The sequence below is a fragment of the Schistocerca nitens genome, chromosome 8, assembly GCF_023898315.1.
Source record: "Schistocerca nitens isolate TAMUIC-IGC-003100 chromosome 8, iqSchNite1.1, whole genome shotgun sequence".
Taxonomy (NCBI): domain Eukaryota; kingdom Metazoa; phylum Arthropoda; class Insecta; order Orthoptera; family Acrididae; genus Schistocerca; species Schistocerca nitens.
Window position 1 is genome coordinate 550,190,399 of NC_064621.1, and position 25,474 is coordinate 550,215,872.

Here is a 25,474-nt window from a genome sequence, read left to right on the forward strand (position 1 = left end):
CGGAAACGTGATGGTACGCATTTCTCCTCCTTACAGGAGGCATCACAACAACGTTTCACCAGGCAACGCCGGTCAACTGCTGTTTGTGTATGAGAAATCGGTTGGAAACTTTCCTCATGTCAGCACGTTATAGGTGTCGCCACCGGTGCCAACCTTGTGTGAATGCTCTGAAAAGCAAATCATTTGCATATCACAGCATCTTCTTCCTGTTGGTTACATTTCGCGTTTGTAGCACGCCATCTTCGTGGTGTAGCAGTTTTAATGGCCAGTAGTGTATGTGCTTCCTGACGTTAAGATGGAAAAGGATGAGCGTCTAGCGTCTAGAGAATTTGTCTAAGCGGCCAATAACGATCTTTCTGCCAAATATTTGGCTTCATTTTTAAAAGTATTGGTAGGAAAATATACGCCATATTCATAATTTTGTGGATTTTATTCAGAATCTTAGCAACCTCAGGCTAAATAGTATGTATGTTCTGGTTAGTTTTGACGTGATATCATTATGTACCAAGGTACCATTAAAGGATTCTTTGTCTCTTATCGGTCAACATTTTGACAAAAATATCACGGCCTTATTTGAAGATATATTCTTGGCGTCTTATTTCCAGTTTAATGGTGAATTTCATGAGCAGATTGATGGATTTGTCTTCTGGAGTTACGTGGACAATACAGGGAAAGCATTAATTACATCGATTTATGGTGCGTCTGAATTCTATTCACGCTAGTGTTAAATTTACTATGGAAAGAGAAGAATATGGATTCCTCCCTGTTTCGTCGTAAAGTTGATAGCACATTAGGACATGCTGCAATTCGAAACCAACGGATACTCATTTATATTTACTTGTCCGTAGCTGCTATCACCTTTCACAAACCGAAGGCATCCTTAAGAGCTTACACGAAAACCTCCAGATGTCACTGCCGGCCGATGTGGCCGTGCGGTTCTAGGCGCTTCAGTATGGAACCGCGCGACCGCTACGGTCGCAGTTTCGAATCCTGCTGCGGGCATGGATGTGTGTGATGTCCTTAGGTTAGTTAGGTTTGAGTAGTTTTAAGTTCTAGGGGACCTCAGATGTTACGTCCCATAGTGCTCAGAGCCATTTGAACCAGGTTTCACTCAGATCGGTACCAAACGTTGTGTGCAGATAGAGTATCAACCAAAACCGATTTAGTTCGTGTTGTGTGCTGTCGTCCAGTAGAACATGTGTAAATGGCAATTAAAAGTAACACCAGAACCACGGTGTATAGGAAAAGCGTATTTGCGACCTACGATCTGGAGATTAGAGGTAGGGGAATTAGTTGCCGGCACGGTAGCTTAGTGTGTTCGGGGGGAGGAGTAACTCCCCTCTGTATTAACAAAACTGAGTGAATGGATCAACGATGAACTTCAACAAGCGTCATGTCACGTCCGCCCCGAGCATATATAACGACCAGTAACGAACAAAATGAGCTTAAAAAAAAAATGAAATTGGTAGAGCGTCAGCTCGTCAGTCTAAAGGTTCCGTGTTCGAAATGCACTACTGGCAATTTTTTTAAAGGCTTACGCGTGAGACTTATATGGGAGAACATTTTTCTGACATGTAAAACGACGTTTCGGAGTTTGTAGCAATGTTCTTTAGGCAGTCTGGTTTCTATTCGTTAACTGAAAGTACCAAACCTATACTCTGTCATAATAATAAGTTATTTATCATTTGAAGTTAACAAAATACACATAGGTGAAATGGTAAACTAAAAAATCATTAATTTCAAACTTATAATTACAAATTCAAACATAAAACAAAAAAGTCATACCAAATAATTAGAACAGTAATGAACGTTTAGATATTTTGACTAGGTATGTTGGAAATACTACGACAGCATATCCTGTACAGCATATTTCCAAAAAAGGCAGTTTAGAAACCAGCTTCAATGCACATCGATCGATGTGACGTGGAAGTTTCTTTAATTTATGTTGTAACAAAAGTTTTCTTTTTTCAAAATTAGTTAATGGTGGCAGGGTATTTTGCAAAGTTTCAAATTATTACAAAAGTTGATTGTACAATTTTCGTGGACGTTAATTACATTTCAACTTTAAAACACTTTTTTTAATATATCATGCTTTCGAACATATTCCCTCTAAACATAATACGCCAAACTACCTTTCGGCGTGTATTTCACTGGACAGAAACGAAAAAATATATATTCTATTATTTTGGCCCCTCTGCATACCCTGCAAGTTTCATTAAGATCGTTTATTTACACCTGGGCCGCAAGTCGCCGAAGGGGCGTCAACTAAAAAGACTTGCAATACGGCGGCCGAACCCCGAAGGGGATATCCCGGTTAATAAATGCCATACGATCATTTCATTTCACACCTGGGATGTTCCCGTGGAAATAGTTTGTTGCATCTTGCTACAAGTACTTGCCATACTTCCTAGTTGCTGGAAATTTCTCTCAAACCCGAAGAAGTTTTGTGTGTTCAATGCAAGCACGAAAATATAAGTGTCGGGAACGAGAACGACGGAATAACAGATGGGCCGAAACGAATCTACCATTGTACTCTCTAAATATACGAGCATATAACTGGCCGCCACAGCCAATTAAGCGCTAAATGAATTTACCAAGCCGGCCGAAGTCGCCGTGCAGTTAAAGGCGCTGCAGTCTGGAACCGCGAGACCGCTACGGTAGCAGGTTCGAATCCTGCCTCGGGCATGGATGTTTGTGATGTCCTTAGGTTAGTTAGGCTTAACTAGTTCTAAGTTCTAGGGGACTAATGACCTCAGCAGTTGAGTCCCATAGTGCTCAGAGCCATTTGAACCATTTTTGAATTTACCAATTACTGTTTTTCGCCAGACGGGAGAGCAGAATAGCTGTACAGACGTCTTTAAATTTTAGCTAATTTATTTATAATTGCATAATTTCTAATAAATACTTTAAGCTAAAATGGAAGAGTAATTAAAATATCGTCTCTTGGTGACGTAGTTTGCCGCATTTTTGGATCCTGTTCTCGAACACTTGATTGTACAATAGAAAAGACATGCTCAGGAGTAGTATACGACATTGATAGAAAGTTTGTTATTGGAGCGTAGTCTTTCGACTTTCTGTCCAAATATTTCTCTTCTTCTTGTTATCCTAGTTCTTCGTAAGGAGTTTTCTTCAGCAATAATAATAATAACAATAATAATACAGAACGGTATCAACTGCTCTGTTTTTAAGTTCGCGACTGTAAAGTTTCACTTGCCTAGCATACGACGCGACTCTAGTGAATGGAAATGCCGTGTGGCTAGGGCCTCCCGTCGGGTAGACTGTTCGCCTGGTGCAAGTCTTTCGTGTTGATGTCACTTCGGCTAATTGCGTGCCGATGGAGATGAAATGATGAGGACAACACAACACCCAGCCCCTGAGTGGAGAAAATCTCCGACCCAGCCGGGAACTGAACCCGCGCCGTTAGGTATGACATTTCGTCGCGCTGACCACTCAGCTACCAGGGGCGAACGCGACTTTAGTGAAAACACTTCTGTAGGCACCTGCAGCAAGTTCCTGGAATTAACTTGCCGAAGCGACTTGCAGAAGTAAACTTGCACAAGTGTTTGTTCTAATGTAAACACCTCACAGTAAGCGCTTGCCGAAGTTACTTGCTAGTGGACACACAGCTTTATATTCCTTCTACTAGAAGTGCATCAGGTTTTCTCCCCCTTTTAGCATTTTTATCGAGTTCTGCTTTAGAATGAAAGATGATTTTTTTGTGTACAGAGAGTTTTTCGGGGTGTTTCAGTGCGACGTTTCGGAAAGACTACTGTGTCTAGCCATCTTCTGGCAAATTTCAGTAGAAAGAGAGAGAGAGAGAGAGAGAGAGAGAGAGAGAGAGAGAGAAGTTTTCCCGAAACGTCGCACTTATGCGGCAAGAAAGCCGTGACGACTATGTTTCAGACTATTTTTTACTAGCGGAATTTTATGTGGACACGTCGTTTCTGGCGGAAGTAACATCGGACGGTGTAGTGTCCCTTTTGCAATATTCACCATTAGCGAGGTGAAACATAAATAAAAATTACTGTATGTGACCCAAAATGAACTGCAAACATCGATTTATCTGCGAAAGGTAATAACACTAACTGAATAGTGTAAATTCGCGTAGTCGTTTGTCTTCTGTTTTTGTTTTGAACGGCCAGTGTCGGTTGGTCACAGTCAGTGTGCTCCCTGCCGCCGTTGGATAAGCAGCTGCAGCAGCAAGTCGTATACTCCTAGCTCACTCATTTGTTAAATAGTTTAATTCTTAATTTCTTTGCGTGTTTTTGGTACTTGCATTGTTTAATTCATAAATTTCTGGCGTATTATAGCATTTGAGAGTTGTAGCATCGCGTTTTAGTACCTGAATAGTGTAAAATCGCGTAGTCTCCTTCCGCCGCCGAGCAGTGTGTCAGCAGTGCGCAAGTAGCAGCATTACTGCATTTACTAGGCAATCTTGTATTTTAATAACAGTTTAAATTTTGTCGATTTGTTTGCGCTCTCTGTAGATTAGTTCAGACGTTCTTTGCACAACAGTTTTTAGCATGGATAGGGACTGCAACTGCTGTGTTCGGATGCAGGCTGAGTTGGCATCCCTTCGCTCCCAGCTTCAGGCAGTGTTGGCTTCGGTCACACAGCTTGAGGCTGTTGCCAATGGGTATCACTGTGGGGGTCCGGATGGGGGTTTGTCGGGGACGGCCAGCTCGTCCCACGCATCCCCCGATCGGACTACGGCTGTGATTGCCCGGGATACTGCCCGCATTGAGGCTGATCCCTCACCTGTGGTAGAGTGGGAGGTCGTCTCAAGGTGTGGCAGGGGGCGAATGACATTCCAGAGGGCTGAACGAAAGGCCTCTCAAGTTTGTCTGACGAACCGATTTCAGGCTCTGTCTCAGGCTGATACTGATCTTCGGCCTGACATGGCTGCTTGTCCTGTTCCAGAGGTTGCCCCTCAGTCTGCAAGATCTGGGCGGTCGCAGAGGGTGGGCTTACTGGTAGTTGGGAGCTCCAACGTCAGGCGCGTAATGGGGCCCCTTAGGGAAATGGCAGCAAGAGAGGGGAAGAAAACCAATGTGCACTCCGTGTGCATACCGGGGGGAGTCATTCCAGATGTGGAAAGGGTCCTTCCGGATGCCATGAAGGGTACAGGGTGCACCCATCTGCAGGTGGTCGCTCATGTCGGCACCAATGATGTGTGTCGCTATGGATCGGAGGAAATCCTCTCTGGCTTCCGGCGGCTATCTGATTTGGTGAAGACTGCCAGTCTCGCTAGCGGGATGAAAGCAGAGCTCACAATCTGCAGCATCGTCGACAGGACTGACTGCGGACCTTTGGTACAGAGCCGAGTGGAGGGTCTGAATCAGAGGCTGAGACGGTTCTGCGACCATGTGGGCTGCAGATTCCTCGACTTGCGCCATAGGGTGGTGGGGTTTCGGGTTCCGCTGGATAGGTCAGGAGTCCACTACACGCAACAAGCGGCCACACGGGTAGCAGGGGTTGTGTGGCGTGGGCTGGGCGGTTTTTTAGGTTAGATGGCCTTGGGCAAGTACAGAAAGGGCGAAAGCCTCAACGGGTGTGGGGCAAAGACGGGACATGCGGGGACCAGGCAGCAATCGGTATTGTAATTGTCAACTGTCGAAGCTGCGTTGGTAAAGTACCGGAACTTCAAGCGCTGATAGAAAGCACCGAAGCTGAAATCGTTATAGGTACAGAAAGCTGGCTGAAGCCAGAGATAAATTCTGCCGAAATTTTTACAAAGGTAAAGACGGTGTTTAGAAAGGATAGATTGCATGCAACCAGTGGTGGAGTGTTCGTCGCTGTTAGTAGTAGTTTATCCTGTAGTGAAGTAGAAGTGGACAGTTCCTGTGAATTATTATGGGTGGAGGCTACACTCAACAACCGAGCTAGGTTAATAATTGGCTCCTTTTACCGACCTCCCGACTCAACAGCATTAGTGGCAGAACGACTGAGAGAAAATTTGGAATACATTTTGAAACGTCCCCTTTTAACAATTTTACACGACTGTGCTTAACCTGACACACAATATTTATAGCGCAACGCAATCTGACTTTCAAAATTCCCTACAAAAGAATGGCCCTGACTAACATTAAACTATACCTTTCACAAATCACTTACCTCACAAAAATCTTCGATGCTCAAGCTACTGCAATACAGCGAGCGCCACTACTGCCAGCTAAATAAAAGATTCAAACTATGGAAGGCACTAACTACTGATAGGGATAGTTAGCAAATGAAAGATATTAATAGAGAACAAACAATGTATTTACCTTTATATAATCATTTATAAATGTAGCAGTTCATGACAAATTACAAAGCTCCGCCATCTCTCTCCCCACATCCACCACTGCTGGCGGCTCACCTCCAACTGCCCAACGCTACGCGCTGTTCACAGCCAGCTGCCTAACACTACAATGGTTGAGTATTACAACAATGCAAAGCAGCCACAGACTGCACACGGCACAGCCAGTGATTTTTATACAGAGGTGGAGTTACCAATAAAAAGACCTAAACAGCCTACTTACAATTTCACATAAATTTTCTCAGCATGTCTTAGGTGGAGATTTCAATTTACCAGATATAGACTGGGACACTCAGATGTTTAGGACGGGTGGTAGGGACAGAGCATCGAGTGACATTATACTGAGTGCACTATCCGAAAATTACCTCGAGAAATTAAACAGAGAACCGACTCGTGGAGATAACATCTTGGACCTACTGATAACAAATAGACCCGAACTTTTCGACTCCGTAAGTGCAGAACAGGGAATCAGTGATCATAAGGCCGTTGTAGCATCCCTGAATATGGAAGTTAATAGGAATATAAAAAAAGGGAGGAAGGTTTATCTGTTTAGCAAGAGTAATAGAAGGCAGATTTCAGACTACCTAACAGATCAAAACGAAAATTTCTGTTCCGACACTGACAATGTTGAGTGTTTATGGAAAAAGTTCAAGGCAATCGTAAAATGCGTTTTAGACAGGTACGTGCCGAGTAAAACTGTGAGGGACGGCAAAAACCCACCGCGGTACAACAACAAAGTTAGGAAACTACTGCGAAAGCAAAGAGAGCTTCACTCCAAGTTTAAACGCAGCCAAAACCTCTCAGACAAACAGAAGCTAAACGATGTCAAAGTTAGCGTAAGGAGGGCTATGCGTGAAGCGTTCAGTGAATTCGAAAGTAAAATTCTATGTACCGACTTGACAGAAAATCCTAGGAAGTTCTGGTCTTACGTTAAATCAGTAAGTGGCTCGAAACAGCATATCCAGACACTCCGGGATGATGATGGCATTGAAACAGAGGATGACACGCGTAAAGCTGAAATACTAAACACCTTTTTCAAAAGCTGTTTCACAGAGGAAGACCGCACTGCAGTTCCTTCTCTAAGTCCTCGCACAAACGAAAAAATGGCTGACATCGAAATAAGTGTCCAAGGAATAGAAAAGCAACTGGAGTCACTCAACAGAGGAAAGTCCACTGGACCTGACGGGATACCAATTCGATTCTACACAGAGTACGCGAAAGAACTTGCCCCCCTTCTAACAGCCGTGTACCGCAAGTCTCTAGAGGAACGGAAGGTTCCAAGTGATTGGAAAAGAGCACAGGTAGTCCCAGTCTTCAAGAAGGGTCGTCGAGCAGATGCGCAAAACTATAGACCTATATCTCTGACGTCGATCTGTTGTAGAATTTTAGAACATGTTTTTTGCTCGAGTATCATGTCGTTTTTGGAAACCCAGAATCTACTATGTAGGAATCAACATGGATTCCGGAAACAGCGATCGTGTGAGACCCAACTCGCTTTATTTGTTCATGAGACCCAGAAAATATTAGATACAGGCTCCCAGGTAGATGCTATTTTTCTTGACTTCCGGAAGGCGTTCGATACAGTTCCGCACTGTCGCCTGATAAACAAAGTAAGAGCCTACGGAATATCAGACCAGCTGTGTGGCTGGATTGAAGAGTTTTTAGCAAACAGAACACAGCATATTGTTATCAATGGAGAGACGTCTACAGACGTTAAAGTAACCTCTGGCGTGCCACAGGGGAGTGTTATGGGACCATTGCTTTTCACAATATATATAAATGACCTAGTAGATAGTGTCGGAAGTTCCATGCGGCTTTTCGCGGATGATGCTGTAGTATACAGAGAAGTTGCAGGATTAGAAAATTGTAGCAAAATGCAGGAAGATCTGCAGCGGATAGGCACTTGGTGCAGGGAGTGGCAACTGTCCCTTAACATAGACAAATGTAATGTATTGCACATACATAGAAAGAAGGATCCTTTATTGTATGATTATATGATAGCGGAACAAACACTGGTTGCAGTTACTTCTGTAAAATATCTGGGAGTATGCGTGCGGAACGATTTGAAGTGGAATGATCATATAAAATTAATTGTAGGTAAGGCGGGTACCAGGTTGAGATTCATTGGGAGAGTGCTTAGAAAATGTAGTCCATCAACAAAGGAGGTGGCTTACAAAACACTCGTTCGACCTATACTTGAGTATTGGTCATCAGTGTGGGATCCGTACCAGATCGGGTTGACGGAGGAGATAGAGAAGATCCAAAGAAGAGCGGCGCGTTTCGTCACAGGGTTATTTGGTAACCGCGATAGCGTTACGGAGTTGTTTAATAAACTCAAGTGGCAGACTCTGCAAGAGAGGCGCTCTGCATCGCGGTGTAGCTTGCTCGCCAGGTTTCGAGAGGGTGCGTTTCTGGATGAGGTATCGAATATATTGCTTCCCCCTACTTATACCTCCCGAGGAGATCACGAACGTAAAATTAGAGAGATTAGAGCGCGCACGGAGGCTTTCAGACAGTCGTTCTTCCCGCGAACCATACGCGACTGGAACAGGAAAGGGAGGTAATGACAGTGGCACGTAAAGTGCCCTCCGCCACACACCGTTGGGTGGCTTGCGGAGTATAAATGTAGATGTAGATGAAAAATATACAATATAGATCGATAGATACAGAAAAGACATTATTTTTATTGTATGAGATTATAATGTGTAAGTAATTAAAATAAGTATTATTATCTTTGTAAGAGTATAAAACACAATGCAATGCTCATTCTTCTGTCTAGGGTGTTTTGTGCTGTTCGTTCTGGTGTTAGCTGGAATAAGGTACGCAAGCTATTGTGCTGCGCTAGCATTTGTTTCTGTCGTAACGTAATTGCAAATATTTAATGATGTAAACTGTGTCCTAGTAAGAATATATTAGTATAAACTGATCTCCGTGTGTTATTTCAAGAACCTACGCCACATTTATCCAATGAAAAGAATATTTAACGAAAATTATTTAGCATGTTTCCAGCTGCTGCGGAGCGAGTAACAGTGATCTCTGACTGTTAACAACTAGCCTCCATTACGCGGTACACTTAAAAATATTTTTTCACAGCACAATGTCTGATAGCCGGAGAGCCGGCCGTGGGACTGCTACGGTCGCAGGTTCTAATCCGGCCTCGGGCGTGGATGTGTGTAATGTCCTTAGGTTAGTTAGGTTTAAGTAGTTCTAAGTTCTAGGGGACTGATGACCTAAGATGTTAAGTCCCATAGTGCTCAGAGCCATTTGAACCATTTGATAGCCGGAGCGGAAGAAATTATGTAAAAATATTCAATGAGATTAATTGAAGGAATCCAGTGAAATAATTTTATTAAAACTTGTCTATTTTCTGTGATAGTAATAATTTCAGATCAGTGAACTGGAGCTGAGTAACACTACGCTATTGCATTTACAGTAATTTGTAGGGAGCCTGGCGCTCGATAAAACCAGATATAATACGTAATTGGCAACCTACGGAATTCATTATTTTGCTTATTATATCTCTTTTGTATTTTTTTTGAAAGCTAAACGTAAAAACTAACTTCACTAAAAATCAGTAACAGATCACGATAAATCAAAGCACAAATTTACTAGGAGAGTGTTTCCTCTAAATAAATAGTTACATTATTTTTTTAAGAGATATACTCGTAATAAATAGTTATACATTTTTTAAGGGATATAATAACGGGATCCCCTTGTTACCTGATGATCGCGACGCCAGAGGCGTGATTCGCGTCCGGAGCATCTCCTGCACCTGCCGCAGGCGCTGCTTCTTGAGTTCTGCCTCCGCTTCGGCGTCAGCTTCGGCTTCCGGCGTGACGGCGGGGGCGGCAGGGGTAGCCGGGCTGGTGGAAGGCGCCGGGGCGGCGGGGGGTTCGGGGGCGACGGGGGCGGTGGCCGTCGAGGTGGCGCCTTCCGGGGGCGGCAGAGGCGGCGGTTCGTCCTCCGGAGGCTCCACGGACACAGAAACGGCGACCGGCGGCTGCGGGGGCGGCTGTGGCTGCGGGGGCGGCAGGCGCGGCGACGGCGGCGGCGTCAGCGGCGGCGCGAGGAACGACGGCGCCGGGGGTGGCGTCGACAGCGGCGGCGGAGACGGCTCCGGGCTGGGCGGCGACGCGGAGGCGTTCCGCAGCTTGGGGGAGGCGGGCTGTGGGGACTTGGGCGGCGACAGCTGCTGCTGCTGCTGCTGCAGGCTCAGCGGGGAAGTGCTGTGGCTCGCCTCCTGCGCACACACCCACATCCTCTCTGTAGGCTATAGGGAGGAGGGCGAGACAGGATAAGGTAATCGAGACTACCGGACAGGACATTATAGAGAAGTGCCAACTCGTTAAATGGCGGGTGGATACTGGCAAAGGGAATGGAAGTTCAACGATAAGGGCCGTAGGGTATATCGGTTCTTCTCGGACACCAGGGAACGTCCGAGACTTACAAGGGGAGGCCACGACGTTTGGAACGCGGATTTACTGTAAACTTCGTACACTCGTAGTAGAGTAGGTCTCTAGAAGAGCGTAGCGTTCCAAAGGATTGGAAAAGGGCACAGGTCATCCCCGTTTTCAAGAAGGGACGTCGAACAGATGTGCAGAACTATAGACCTATATCTCTAACGTCTATTAGTTGTAGAATTTTGTAACACATATTATGTTCGAGTATAATGACTTTTCTGGAGACTAGAAATCTACTCTGTAGGAATCAGCATGGGTTTCGAAAAAGACGGTCGTGTGAAACCCAGCTCGCGCTATTCGTCCACGAGACTCAGAGGGCCATAGACACGGGTTCACAGGTAAATGCCGTGTTTCTTGACTTCCTCAAGGCGTTCGATACAGTTCCCTACAGTCGTTTAATGAACAAAGTAAGAGCATATGGACTGTCAGACCAATTGTGTGAATGGATTGAAGAGTTCCTAGATAACAGAACGCAGCATGTAATTCTCAATGGAGAGAAGTCTTCCGAAGTAAGAGTGATTTCAGGTGCGCCGTAGGGGAGTGTCGTAGGACCGTTGCTATTCACAATATACATAAATGACCTTGTGCATGACATCGGAAGTTCACTGAGGCTTTTTGCAGATGATGCTGTGGTGTATCGAGAGGTTGTAACAATGGAAAATTGTACTGAAATGCAGGAGGATCTGCAGCGAATTGACGCATGGTGCAGGGAATGGCAATTGAATCTCAATGTAAACAAGTGTAACGTGCTGTGAATACATAGAAAGATAGATCCCTTATCATTTAGCTACAATATAGCAGGTCAGCAAATGGAAGCAGTTAATTCCATAAATTATCTGGGAGTACGCATTAGGAGTGATTTAAAATCGAATGATCATATGAAGTTGATCGTCGGTAAAGCAGATGGCAGACTGAGATTCATTGGAAGAATCCTAAGGAAATGCAATCCGAAAACAAAGGAAGTAGGTTACAGTACGCTTGTTCGCCCACTGCTTGAATACTGCTGGGATCCGTACCAGATAGATTGATAGAAGAGATAGAGAAGATCCAACGGAGAGCAGCGCGCTTCGTTACAGGATCATTTAGTAATCGCGAAAGCAGTACGAAGATGATAGATAAACTCCAGTGGAAGACTCCGCAGGAGAGTCGCTCAGTAGCTCGGTACGGGCTTTGTTAAAGTTTCGAGAACATACCTTCACCGAAGAGTCAAGCAGTATATCGCTCCCTCCTACGTATATCTCGCGAAGAGACCATGAGGATAAAATCAGAGAGATTAGAGCCCACACAGAAGCATACCGACAATCCTTCTTTCCACGAACAATACGAGACTGGAATAGAAGAGAGAACCGATAGTGGTACTCAAGGTACCCTCCGCCACACACCGTCAGGTGGCTAGTGGAGTATGGATGGAGATGTGGATGTAGATGTAGACAACAACATGAGTAAGCAGTAGCGCGTACTTCTCAAGTGTTATTGAGAAAATCGCAAGATAATTTCGATCGTCGAATATATATCTGTGCGTGGCCATTTTAACCATGAAGTGGCTGCGGCCGAGGTGCTGGCACGGTAGCTCAGCGTGTTCGCCGGCGCGGTAGCTCAGCGTGCTCGATCAGAAGGTCAGCTGCCCTCTGCAATAAAACAACTGAGTGAATGGATCAACGAAGAACTTAAACGGACGTCATAGGACCTCCGCCCCGAACAAATAGAACAAACTATAACCAACAAAATGAGATCAACTAAAAAAAACGCGTGTTCTTTAAGAGCGTTAGTTACCCTTTATAAAAAAAAAAAAAAAAAAAAAAAAAACTGAGCGAACGGATGAACGACCGAACGTAACGGGTGTCATCGGACGTCCGTCCTGAACAAATTCAGTAAACAATACAGAACAAAATTTTTTTTAAAAAAAAAGTTTTTGGCGTTCAAGCCATCGCTGAATCGAGTTCCGTTCGTCAGTTTTTCTTTTTATTTTCAACACAGTCATTTTCTTTACTATTTGTATTACAATTGATATAATGGGAAAAATACGTGTAATCGGATGAACTTTTGTTAACTTTACAATGTTATTTGGCAGTCTACTAATTTTTATTATCACAAATAATGTAATATTCATAACTATCGACTAGTAAACGACCAAAGCCATAAAGTGATACTGAAAATGTATGCTTGTCCGTGTCTTCAAAACTGTTCGTATTTAATCGAAAGAGAACGAGAAATCGCTTCTCGGAAGACGCCATTAAAATACACTCGATACTGCATAACCAATTATCAGCGCCGATTTTTAAGGAAATACTGCGTTATGCATGGTTTGCTTTTAAACTATCGTCTGAAAGAGAGGTTTTTGGAAATGTTAACGAAGTTTGTTTTTCCACGGAAACCGTCAAAAGACCTTGCGTATGCGGAAACATAGCATTTATTCAATACAGCTGATGCCGTTTAACTTTATGTTTTCCATGTTTTTACGAAAAATACCATCCTGCAACTTGTACTCGTAATGTCGAAATCGAGGATTAATTGTACGTCTTTCGAAAGCCGTCTGTGCCGGTCAAAACTTGGAGGTAGCAAGTTGTTTCGGGCTCCTTCCAGGTACGAGGGATTTCTCAAATCGCGGACAAGCATACATTTTCAGTATCACTTAATGCGTTTGGTCGTTTACTAGTCGATAGTTATGAATATTACATTATTTATGATAATAAAAATTAGTAGACTGCCAAATAACATTGTAAATTTAATAAAAGTTCATCCGCTTACACGTATTTTCGCCATTATATCAATTGTAATATAAATAATAAAGAAAATGACTGTGTTGAAAATAAAAAAACTGACGAACGGAACTCGACCCAGCGATCCAGCGGCTTGAACGCCAAACATTAAAAAAAAAATAAATTCTATATTGTTCGTTGAATTTGTTCAGGGCGGACGTCCGATGCCACCCGTGCAGTTTGTTCGTTCATCCGTTCGCTCAGTTGTTTTTATTATAAAGGGTAGCTAACGCTCTGACCAAACACGCTGAGCTACCGTGCCAGCACCTCGGCCGCAGCCACTTCATGGTTAAAATGGCCACGTACAGATATACACTCCTGGAAATTGAAATAAGAACACCGTGAATTCATTGTCCCAGGAAGGGGAAACTTTATTGACACATTCCTGGGGTCAGATACATCACATGATCACACTGACAGAACCACAGGCACATAGACACAGGCAACAGAGCATGCACAATGTCGGCACTAGTACAGTGTATATCCACCTTTCGCAGCAATGCAGGCTGCTATTCTCCCATGGAGACGATCGTAGAGATGCTGGATGTAGTCCTGTGGAACGGCTTGCCATGCCATTTCCACCTGGCGCCTCAGTTGGACCAGCGTCCGTGCTGGACGTGCAGACCGCGTGAGACGACGCTTCATCCAGTCCCAAACATGCTCAATGGGGGACAGATCCGGAGATCTTGCTGGCCAGGGTAGTTGACTTACACCTTCTAGAGCACGTTGGGTGGCACGGGATACATGCGGACGTGCATTGTCCTGTTGGAACAGCAAGTTCCCTTGCCGGTCTAGGAATGGTAGAACGATGGGTTCGATGACGGTTTGGATGTACCGTGCACTATTCAGTGTCCCCTCGACGATCACCAGTGGTGTATGGCCAGTGTAGGAGATCGCTCCCCACACCATGATGCCGGGTGTTGGCCCTGTGTGCCTCGGTCGCATGCAGTCCTGATTGTGGCGCTCACCTGCACGGCGCCAAACACGCATACGACCATCATTGGCACCAATGCATAAGCGACTCTCATCGCTGAAGACGACACGTCTCCATTCGTCCCTCCATTCACGCCTGTCGCGACACCACTGGAGGCGGGCTGCACGATGTTGGGGCGTGAGCGGAAGACGGCCTAACGGTGTGCGGGACCGTAGCCCAGCTTCATGGAGACGGTTGCGAATGGTCCTCGCCGATACCCCAGGAGCAACAGTGTCCCTAATTTGCTGGGAAGTGGCGGTGCGGTCCCCTACGGCACTGCGTAGGATCCTACGGTCTTGGCGTGCATCCGTGCGTCGCTGCGGTCCGGTCCCAGGTCGACGGGCATGTGCACCTTCTGCCGACCACTGGCTACAACATCGATGTACTGTGGAGACCTCACGCCCCACGTGTTGAGCGATTCGGCGGTACGTCCACCCGGCCTCCCGCATGCCCACTATACGCCCTCGCTCAAAGTCCGTCAACTGCACATACGGTTCACGTCCACGCTGTCGCGGCATGCTACCAGTGTTAAAGACTGCGATGGAGCTCCGTATGCCACGGCAAACTGGCTGACACTGACGGCGGCGGTGCACAAATGCTGCGCAGCTAGCGCCATTCGACGGCCAACACCGCGGTTCCTGGTGTGTCCGCTGAGCCGTGCGTGTAATCATTGCTTGTACAGCCCTCTCGCAGTGTCCGGAGCAAGTATGGTGGGTCTGACACACCGGTGTCAATGTGTTCTTTTTTCCATTTCCAGGAGTGTATATTCGACGATCGAAATTATCTTGCGATTTTCTCAATAACGCTTGAGAAGTACGCGCTACTGCTTATTTTGTTGTCCTCGTGGAGTACTACGAGTGTACGAAGATTGCAGTAGATCCGCGTTCCCAACGCTGTGGCCTCCCCTTGTTAGCCATATCAATTCCAGCCGGCGTATACTTCACTTTCTGACAGGTCACGGCCCTTACACTGCGCAGTCACACCGCGTAGGCCGCAGCCATAGTGCTACTGGTACATGTGAGGAAATGGATCCGTATAACATACATGTTTTCAATGTTACCGATACAGAGCAGAACACCAGACCCCAACGCAGTTCATGACACGTTACGGGCAGTAAGAGACGAAGAAGAGTGGGAAATAATAAACAAAATCACTGAGGATGTGTCAAGGACATTACGTAACAAATACAGACAGACACGGCCGAATAACAGAACGCTGCAACACATACGATGCACGTAAGACAGCAGGTCTAATTGGTGCACCAACACGGACAGCAACACAGAAACACACATTCACTCGAACAGCAAACACTTTCACCATAACGTAACCCAAACAACCTTACATAATATCTAGAATAATTAAACTGCATCAAAATAAACAGTGTAATGCTATCAACCCCGTGAACCTGTTCTAACTTATGTATAAACAGCAGGCATGTCCATCCCACGGTCGTTATACCGCTGTTGGGATGTAACATTTGTAACTGAACACTTGATATACGAGGGCAGTTCAATAAGTAATGCAACACATTTTTTTTCTCGGCGAATTTTGGTTGAAAAAACCGGAAATTTCTTGTGGAATATTTTCAAACATTCCCGCTTCGTCTCATATAGTTTCATTGACTTCCGACAGGTGGCAGCGCTGTACGGAGCTGTTAAAATGGCGTCTGTAACGGATGTGCGTTGAAAACAACGGGCAGTGATCGAGTTTCTTTTGGCGGAAAACCAGGGCATCTCAGATATTCATAGGCGCTTGCAGAATGTCTACGGTGATCTGGCAGTGGACAAAAGCACGGTGAGTCGTTGGGCAAAGCGTGTGTCATCATCGCCGCAAGGTCAAGCAAGACTGTCTGATCTCCCGCGTGCGGGTCGGCCGTGCACAGCTGTGACACCTGCAATGGCGGAGCGTGCGAACACACTCGTTCGAGATGATCGACGGATCACCATCAAACAACTCGGTGCTCAACTTGACATCTCTGTTGGTAGTGCTGTCACAATTGTTCACCAGTTGGGATATTCAAAGGTTTGTTCCCGCTGGGTCCCTCGTTGTCTAACCGAACACCATAAAGAGCAAAGGAGAACCATCTGTGCGGAATTGCTTGTTCGTCATGTGGCTGAGGGTGACAATTTCTTGTCAAAGATTGTTACAGGCGATGAAACATGGGTTCATCACTTCGAACCTGAAACAAAACGGCAATCAATGGAGTGGCGCCACACCCACTCCCCTACCAAGAAAAAGTTTAAAGCCATACCCTCAGCCGGTAAAGTCACGGTTACAGTCTTCTGGGACGCTGAAGGGGTTATTCTGTTCGATGTCCTTCCCCATGGTCAAACGATCAACTCTGAAGTGTATTGTGCTACTCTTCAGAAATTGAAGAAACGACTTCAGCGTGTTCGTAGGCACAAAAATCTGAACGAAATTCTCCTTCTTCATGACAACGCAAGACCTTACACAAGTCTTCGCACCCGAGAGGAGCTCACAAAACTTCAGTGGACTGTTCTTCCTCATGCACCCTACAGCCCCGATCTCGCACCGTCGGATTTCCGTATGTTTGGCCCAATGAAGGACGCAATCCGTGGGAGGCACTACGCGGATGATGAAGAAGTTATTGATGCAGTACGACTTTGGCTCCGACATCGACCAGTGGAATGGTACCGTGCAGGCATACAGGCCCTCATTTCAAGGTGGCGTAAGGCCGTAGCATTGAATGGAGATTACGTTGAAAAATAGTGTTGTGTAGCTAAAAGATTGGGGAATAACCTGGTGTATTTCAATGCTGAATAAAACAACCCCTGTTTCAGAAAAACAATGTGTTGCATTACTTATTGAACTGCCCTCGTATAAGCTACATAGCAGATAAAATTCAAGACATATAATATAGGAACTGAAGGTTAGTTAACAACCCCAATAAATAGCATAAATTACACTCACTCACCCCTGCACTTTCCACAATAAATATAATAGCTATAATGTTTAAGAATATTAATCCGTAAATTAAACTGTAGCGAATCGGGACTGCAGGACTCGAAGTAGTTCCGATGCTTTCAGACCAGGCTGGTTCAGACAGGGTAACATTTTCTCTCTCTCTCTCTCTTTCTATCTAAGTCTTTCCTATCATCTATCGTCATATCTTCTTAATATCTGAGTATTACAATCCCCCACGCTGTGTCTAAGCCATGTCTCCGCAATATCCTTTCGTTCAGGAGCGCTAGTTCTGCAAGGTTCGCAGGAGAGCTTCCGTAAAGTTTGGAAGTTAGGAGACGAGATACTGGCAGAAGTGAAGCTGTGAGGACCAGGCCTGAGTCGTGCTTGGGTAGCTCAGATGGCTGCAGGCACGGTAGCTCAGCGTGTTCGGTCAGAAGGCTGCGTGCTCTCTGTAATAAAAAAAAACTGAGTCAAGGAACCAACGATCAATTTGAACGGATGTCTTGTGACGTCCGCCCCGACCAAACGCAACGAACTATATCGAAGAAAATGAGTAAAAAAAAAAAAAAAGGTGGTAGAGCACTTGCCCGCGAAAGGCAAAGGTCCTGAGTTCGAGTCTCGGTGCGGCACACAGTTTTAATCTGCCAGGAAGTTTCATATCAGCGCACAATCCGCTGCAGAGTGAAAATCTCATTCTGGTGAATATTTTATGTTTTTTTTCTTTCAGTTTCTAATGTATTTTTAATTTATTGTTGCTTACATTGCAACTGCTGAAACCAAAAATTTCTGGTTGTAATATGGAATATGTAATCTACATGAAAAGCTGTAAAATGAACGAACTGTTGCAAAATGTAAGACAACAGGTCTCTAAATAAGCAATAAACAAAATCATATCAACTCAAAGCTCTGTAGGCTGGTGGGCCACCGCTAAGGCAAGCAGCGCCGCTGCTGCGCCAACAGAGACACCACGACTAGACATTCTTCGATACTGCCCAGCAATAATCGTTTCAGGGGTGTGGGATTACACTTATCGGGCATCGGTCTTTTGATCTATTGCCGCAACCTGGTATTGGTTAACTAATTTCATGAGTTTCACGACATGCGGTTCAGTATGATTACTTGTACACAAAAAACTCGAAAGCACTCCGAAGACACGCCCGCGCCTGAGTTTAACTTCGTATAAGTACACACCATTCGTGGGTACGTAAATGAGTGACGGTTCTTTGTTAGTTTATTTGGGGGGGAGGGGACCAAATAAGAGATCATCGGACCCGTAGGATTAGGGAAGAATGGGGAAGGAAGTCAAGTCAGGACTGCCGGACGTGGGTTTGAACCGTCGTCCTCCCGAATACGAGTCCAGTGTGCTAGCCATTGCGCCACCTCGCTGCGTAGCAAGTCTTTGTGTCAAGTAGAATGGCCACGATAATGGTTTAGAGCTGTTCATGTTTAGTGTCATTACCAGGCCTGATAGGATATATAAGAGGCGTGAACAGCGTCAGATGTTGTGTGATTACTCTGAAGGACACGCAGATGCCGCATACCCGTGTGAGACAGCGTTATCAGCATCCGACAGAATTGGAAAATGACCTCATTGTAGATCTCCGCTTAGCCGGTGTCGACTCGTGCAGATTTGTGAGGCATTCGGATGTGACGTGGCCCCACGTTGCACTGCGTGGGAACCTGAGGGCAGGGGTACTCGTCGTCAAAGTTACTGTCGAGCAGGACTGGCTGCGATAAGGGAGGCATTGAGGCACTGGGCATTGGGCATTGAGTACATTGTAACCCCGTTACATCTGCGCCTGCTATCTGGACTAGGGAGTTACCGTCCATGTACAGGCTGCCCTTATCACCGCAACAGAAATGGTTGCGTTTTGTGGGATGCCACGACCGGGAACCGTGCACTGCTGATGAATGGTGTCGCGTTGTATTCAGCGGCGAATCGCAGTTTTGCGCCATCCTAGGTCCTCACTGTTGGCGATTATAGGACGGCCTAAGGATAGCGCCCATTCTTTCAATGTTTTGGAGAGGTACAGCGATGTTCCTCCTGGAGGTATGGTGTGCGAAGCCATCTGGTATGTCTTTAGATCACGCATGGTGTGAACTCTGACTCCACAACGGTTCGTCACGGACAGAGGGAGACCAAAGGCGAGTATAGTAAGCAGCTTCAAATGGGTGTGGGTTGCAGTAGTCGTCAGGAGATGAAGAGTGTTGCGCGGGGTGCAGTTAGCACGGAGAGCTCATCAAACCAGTTTCGGACTGAAGACCGCAGCAACAACATACGTGAGTGGGACACTGAGATACGTTTTTGAACAGGTTTTGAGGAGAGGACAACGCGGCTGCTACGGTCGCAGGTTCGAATCCTGCCTCAGGCATGGATGTGTGTGATGTCCTTAGGTTAGTTACGTTTAAGTAGACCTCAGATGTTAAGTCCCATAGTGCTTAGAGCCATTTGAACCTTTTTTTGTGAGGTGAGGAAGAGGATTACCGGATTACGATACCTTCTTTTCCCGTTATCCGATTTTGATGAAGCAAAGCCTATGCGTTACCCCGAACAACGATCAAGTTACCTGTGAAAAACCGCATGAAAATTCGTCTGGTAGGTTTGAAGATAAGCGCGTTCAAACAGACAGAGAATTATCAATATAGGTTACATATCATATTAGTGGTTATTACACGAACTAGATACCTGTTTTCATGAACTTGTTCCGCTAAATCATCACAAATTTTCATTTTTATCCGCTTTGGGTGTCTTGTAAAAGTCTTGCCTTTGACATTTTCAGATTTACGTTAATTCCAGTTTCCTCGCATACAGGTAACTGCGTTTTCAGCTTCACTGGATAAAACCATGTCCTCAGCAAATATTATACACTTGATAATTGTTCCTTACACTGTGATACTACTCGTTTGTTGGAAGCAGCATTTAACTAAATCATCCCAACAAAAATAAGGCAGACTTTCCCATCTTTTAACTAGGTGTCTTTACGCAGTTATTCGTAACACTCCGACTGAATCTGTTGTACCTTTGCCCCTTCTGAAGCCGAATTGTTCTTCATCCAGTTACGTCTCAATTTTAGATTGCAATCATCTATTCGTTACTCTTATTAGAGTTTTTTTCGGAATGAGATACCAAACTTATTGTCTTATATTCCGCATATTTCGTGGCATTTTTTTCTTCAGTGTTGGCATCGTCACTAATTCTGTGAATCATATTATTCCCAAATATTTACACGTAATAGGGAATAGGTCGTCGGCGTTCTGCGACCGTAGCACGAGAAGTTTAGCTGAGGCCCTCACGTGCCCCATGTAAGCTGAAGTCAGGCCGGTGCTCTTGAAGAAACATTTAATGAGCAACACTAGCTACTACTTGGTGTATCAGATTGTAGAACAAGAGGCAGGGGTTTCGTAGTCGTAAAAGGACCGTTACGGTGATTTGGGGCGGGGAGGGGGGGGGGGGAGGGCACTGCCGCGCGAGAGGAAGTGAAGTAGCTGACAAGCTCACGAAGTAGCCAGCACGCAATGGGACGATGAAATACGACCATGTGCCCCACGTAGCCGTCTTACAGTATGTGTGACTGCAAAGTAGAGAGAGCTGGACGGCGGACTGCGCCACTCACATCGCTGTAAGGGACGGCACGTTGTGCAGAGACAGTTCCAGAAGCTCCTTGGCGTGACTCTGGCGTGTATCGGAAGCAGTTTTTCGTGATAATGTGGCGCCAGCGTACCAGTCACGGAGGTTTTAAACTGCATCTGCAGCATTTGAGTGAATCACCTCGTGCGAGTACATTGCGGAAGAGGACGCTAACCACGTCATCATCGGCAGCTGTTTACCATCACAAGGAACCCTAGAATCATATAATTTGTGTGTGTGTGTGTGTGTGTGTGTGTGTGTGTGTGTGTGTGTGTGTGTGTGTATGTATATGTGCACATGTACACAGATGTGAGACGTGCACTAATGCTTATTTTTGTAATACGCTATTTCGGTTTTCGTGTACTAACACGAATTATTTACGGAATCGAAAAGATTGGCAGAAAGCGACCTAGGATCTGATCAATTTGGGTTCTTGAGATTCTGATTCTGATTAAGTGGTTAAGAAAACCAAATAGCTACGGTCATCTGCCTTCTATTCAACCCTACCCCCTCCCGTCAGGACAGAAGCAGTGTAGCCAATCTGTTATCTGTCTGTGTATAAAGTAATTTCTGGTGCGAATGTTATAGATGTTTACGTAGCATGTGACTAAGGAGGAACATGGGAACCAGTCCGGTATTCACCTACTGTGATGTGCGAAAGCACCTTGAAACCACATCCAGGCTGGCCAGCACGCTGATCCATCGTCGAAAAAGGCCCAACGAGGCACGCATGTTTAGTAAGAGGGCGTGCTGAAAAGTAATACCTCCGAATTTTTTATGTAAAAAGTATTATACATTTTAAATAAAACAAACGTTATTAACAGTCTAAATCTCTATTTTTCATGTCTACATATTTGCAGACCTTTGCCACTAGAGGGCTCCGAGTTGTAGTGTGTTACATACCGGTGTACGTAACTATGTTGGTGCGTGGGAAACAGCGTGCTGTAATCGAGTTACGAATTCGGAGAGTTCTTCCACACATGGAGCACCCTCTCCATCAACCTGACGGAGCGCTGCGGCATCTGCAACGATCTGACACCTTGGGTTCACTGTCATCGACCATCCTCCACACAGTCCCGTCTTGACCCTTGCCGATTTTCACTTGTTTACAGTAACTACACTATAGGATCGAGAACATCACTTTGATAGTGACGCAACGTTGAAAGCAGAGATGAAGTTGTAGCTTCATCAACGAAGTAAAACATTCTACTGTGACAGTTAAGAGAGATGTGTTCGTTGCCAGGGTGACAATGTTGAGAAATAAATACACACATCAAAAAAGGTTTTGCATCACCTCGGTTCCGGGAGTTCTCGAACCTGTATAGAAAATTGGAATAGAGATCAACATAAACGTCATTTCCGCCCATTTTATTGGCCATGAAAACCACACATTGTATGTTGTACCACAATACAGAGAGACCTTCAGTGGTGGTGGTCCAGATTACTGTACATACCAGTACCTCTAATACCTAGTAGCACATCCTCTTGCATTGATGCATGCCTGTATTCGTCGTGGCATACTATCCACAAATTCATCAAGACACTGTTGGTCCAGATTGTCCCACTCCTCAACGGCGATGCGGCGTAGATCCCTCGGACTGGTTGGTGGGTCGTCCATAAAACAGACCTTTTCAATTTATCCCAGGCATTTTCCATAGGGTTCATGCCTGGAGAACATGCTAGACACTCGAGCGATGTCGTTTTCCTGAAGTAAGTCACTCACAAAATGTGCACGATGGGGGCGCGGATTGTCGTCCATGAAGACGAATGCCTCGCCAATATGCTGCCGATGTGGTTGCACTATTGATCGGAGGATGGCTTTCACGTATCGTACAGCCGTTACGCCGCCTTCCATGACCACCAGCGGCTTACGTCGGCCCCACATTATGCCACCCAAAACAGCAGGAAACCTCCACCTTGCTGCACTCGCTAGACATTGTGTCTAACGCGTTCAACCTGACCGGGTTGGCTCCAAACACCTCTCCGACGATTGTCTGGTTGAAGGCATAAGCGACACTCATCGGTGAAGAGAACGTGATGCCAATCCTAAGCGGTCCCTTTGGCATGTTGTTGGGCCCATCTGTACCGCGCTGTATGGTGTCGTGGTTGCAAAGATGGACCTCCCCATTGACGTCGGGAGTGAGGTTGCGCATCATGCAGCCTATTGCCCACAGTTTGAATCGTAACACGACGTCCTGTGGCTGCACGAAAAGCATTATTCAACATGGTGGGCCGGCCGGAGTGGCCGAGCGGTTCTAGGCACTACAGTCTGGAACCGCGCGACCGCTACGGTCGCAGGTTCGAATCCTGCCTCGGGCATGGATGTGTGTGATGTCCTTAGGTTAGTTAGGTTTAAGTAGTTCTAAGTTCTAGGGGACTGATGACCACAGCAGTTAAGTGCTATAGTGCTCAGAACCATTTGAACCAACATGGTGGCGTTGCTGCCAGGTTCGAATCCTGCCTCGGGCATGGATGTGTGTGATGTCCTTAGGTTAGTTAGGTTTAAGTAGTTCTAAGTTCTAGGGGACTGATGACCACAGCAGTTAAGTGCTATAGTGCTCAGAACCATTTGAACCAACATGGTGGCGTTGCTGCCAGGTTCGAATCCTGCCTCGGGCATGGATGTGTGTGATTTCCTTAGGTTAGTTAGGTTTAAGTAGTTCTAAGTTCTAGGGGACTGATGACCACAGCAGTTAAGTGCTATAGTGCTCAGAACCATTTGAACCAACATGGTGGCGTTGCTGCCAGGTTCGAATCCTGCCTCGGGCATGGATGTGTGTGATGTCCTTAGGTTAGTTAGGTTTAAGTAGTTCTAAGTTCTAGGGGACTGATGACCACAGCAGTTAAGTGCTATAGTGCTCAGAACCATTTGAACCAACATGGTGGCGTTGCTGCCAGGTTCGAATCCTGCCTCGGGCATGGATGTGTGTGATGTCCTTAGGTTAGTTAGGTTTAAGTAGTTCTAAGTTCTAGGGGACTGATGACCACAGCAGTTAAGTGCTATAGTGCTCAGAACCATTTGAACCAACATGGTGGCGTTGCTGCCAGGTTCGAATCCTGCCTCGGGCATGGATGTGTGTGATGTCCTTAGGTTAGTTAGGTTTAAGTAGTTCTAAGTTCTAGGGGACTGATGACCACAGCAGTTAAGTGCTATAGTGCTCAGAACCATTTGAACCAACATGGTGGCGTTGCTGCCAGGTTCGAATCCTGCCTCGGGCATGGATGTGTGTGATTTCCTTAGGTTAGTTAGGTTTAAGTAGTTCTAAGTTCTAGGGGACTGATGACCACAGCAGTTAAGTGCTATAGTGCTCAGAACCATTTGAACCAACATGGTGGCGTTGCTGCCAGGTTCGAATCCTGCCTCGGGCATGGATGTGTGTGATGTCCTTAGGTTAGTTAGGTTTAAGTAGTTCTAAGTTCTAGGGGACTGATGACCACAGCAGTTAAGTGCTATAGTGCTCAGAACCATTTGAACCAACATGGTGGCGTTGCTGCCAGGTTCGAATCCTGCCTCGGGCATGGATGTGTGTGATGTCCTTAGGTTAGTTAGGTTTAAGTAGTTCTAAGTTCTAGGGGACTGATGACCACAGCAGTTAAGTGCTATAGTGCTCAGAACCATTTGAACCAACATGGTGGCGTTGCTGCCAGGTTCGAATCCTGCCTCGGGCATGGATGTGTGTGATGTCCTTAGGTTAGTTAGGTTTAAGTAGTTCTAAGTTCTAGGGGACTGATGACCACAGCAGTTAAGTGCTATAGTGCTCAGAACCATTTGAACCAACATGGTGGCGTTGCTGCCAGGTTCGAATCCTGCCTCGGGCATGGATGTGTGTGATGTCCTTAGGTTAGTTAGGTTTAAGTAGTTCTAAGTTCTAGGGGACTGATGACCACAGCAGTTAAGTGCTATAGTGCTCAGAACCATTTGAACCAACATGGTGGCGTTGCTGCCAGGGTTCCTCCGACCCATAATCCGTAGGTAGCGCTCATCCACTGCAGTAGTAGCTCTTGGGCGGCCTGAGCGAGGCATGTCATCGACAGTTCCTGTCTCTCTGTATCTCCTCCACGTTCGAACAACATCTCTTTGGTTTACTCCGAGACGCCTGGATACTTCCCTTGTTGAGAGCCTTTTCTGGCACAAAGTAACAATGCGGACGCGATCGACCGGCGGTATTGACCGTCTAGACATGGCTGAACTACAGACAATACGAGTCGTGTACCTACTTCCTGGTGGAATGACAGTAACTGATCGGCTGTCGGACCCTCTCCGTCTAATAGGCGCTGCTCATGCATGGTTGTTTACATCTTTGGGCGGGTTTAGTGGCATCTCTGAACAGTCAATGGGACTGTGTCTGTTATACAATACCCACAGTCAACGTTTATCTTGAGGAGTTCTGAGAACCGGGGTGATGCAAAACTTTTCTTGATGTGTGTATG

At 45.8% G+C, this 25,474-nt stretch overlaps 1 protein-coding gene across 1 annotated transcript in view; it reads right to left on the reverse strand.

The window, feature by feature from the left end:
- The window catches only part of LOC126199671 (uncharacterized), a 181,766-nt gene that overhangs the window by 13,724 nt on the left and 142,568 nt on the right, over window positions 1–25,474 (reverse strand). The window contains exon 14 of the mRNA XM_049936598.1: window positions 10,019–10,538. Within this exon, the coding sequence (XP_049792555.1) occupies window positions 10,019–10,538 (520 nt within the window). The remainder of the gene's footprint in view (window positions 1–10,018; window positions 10,539–25,474) is intronic.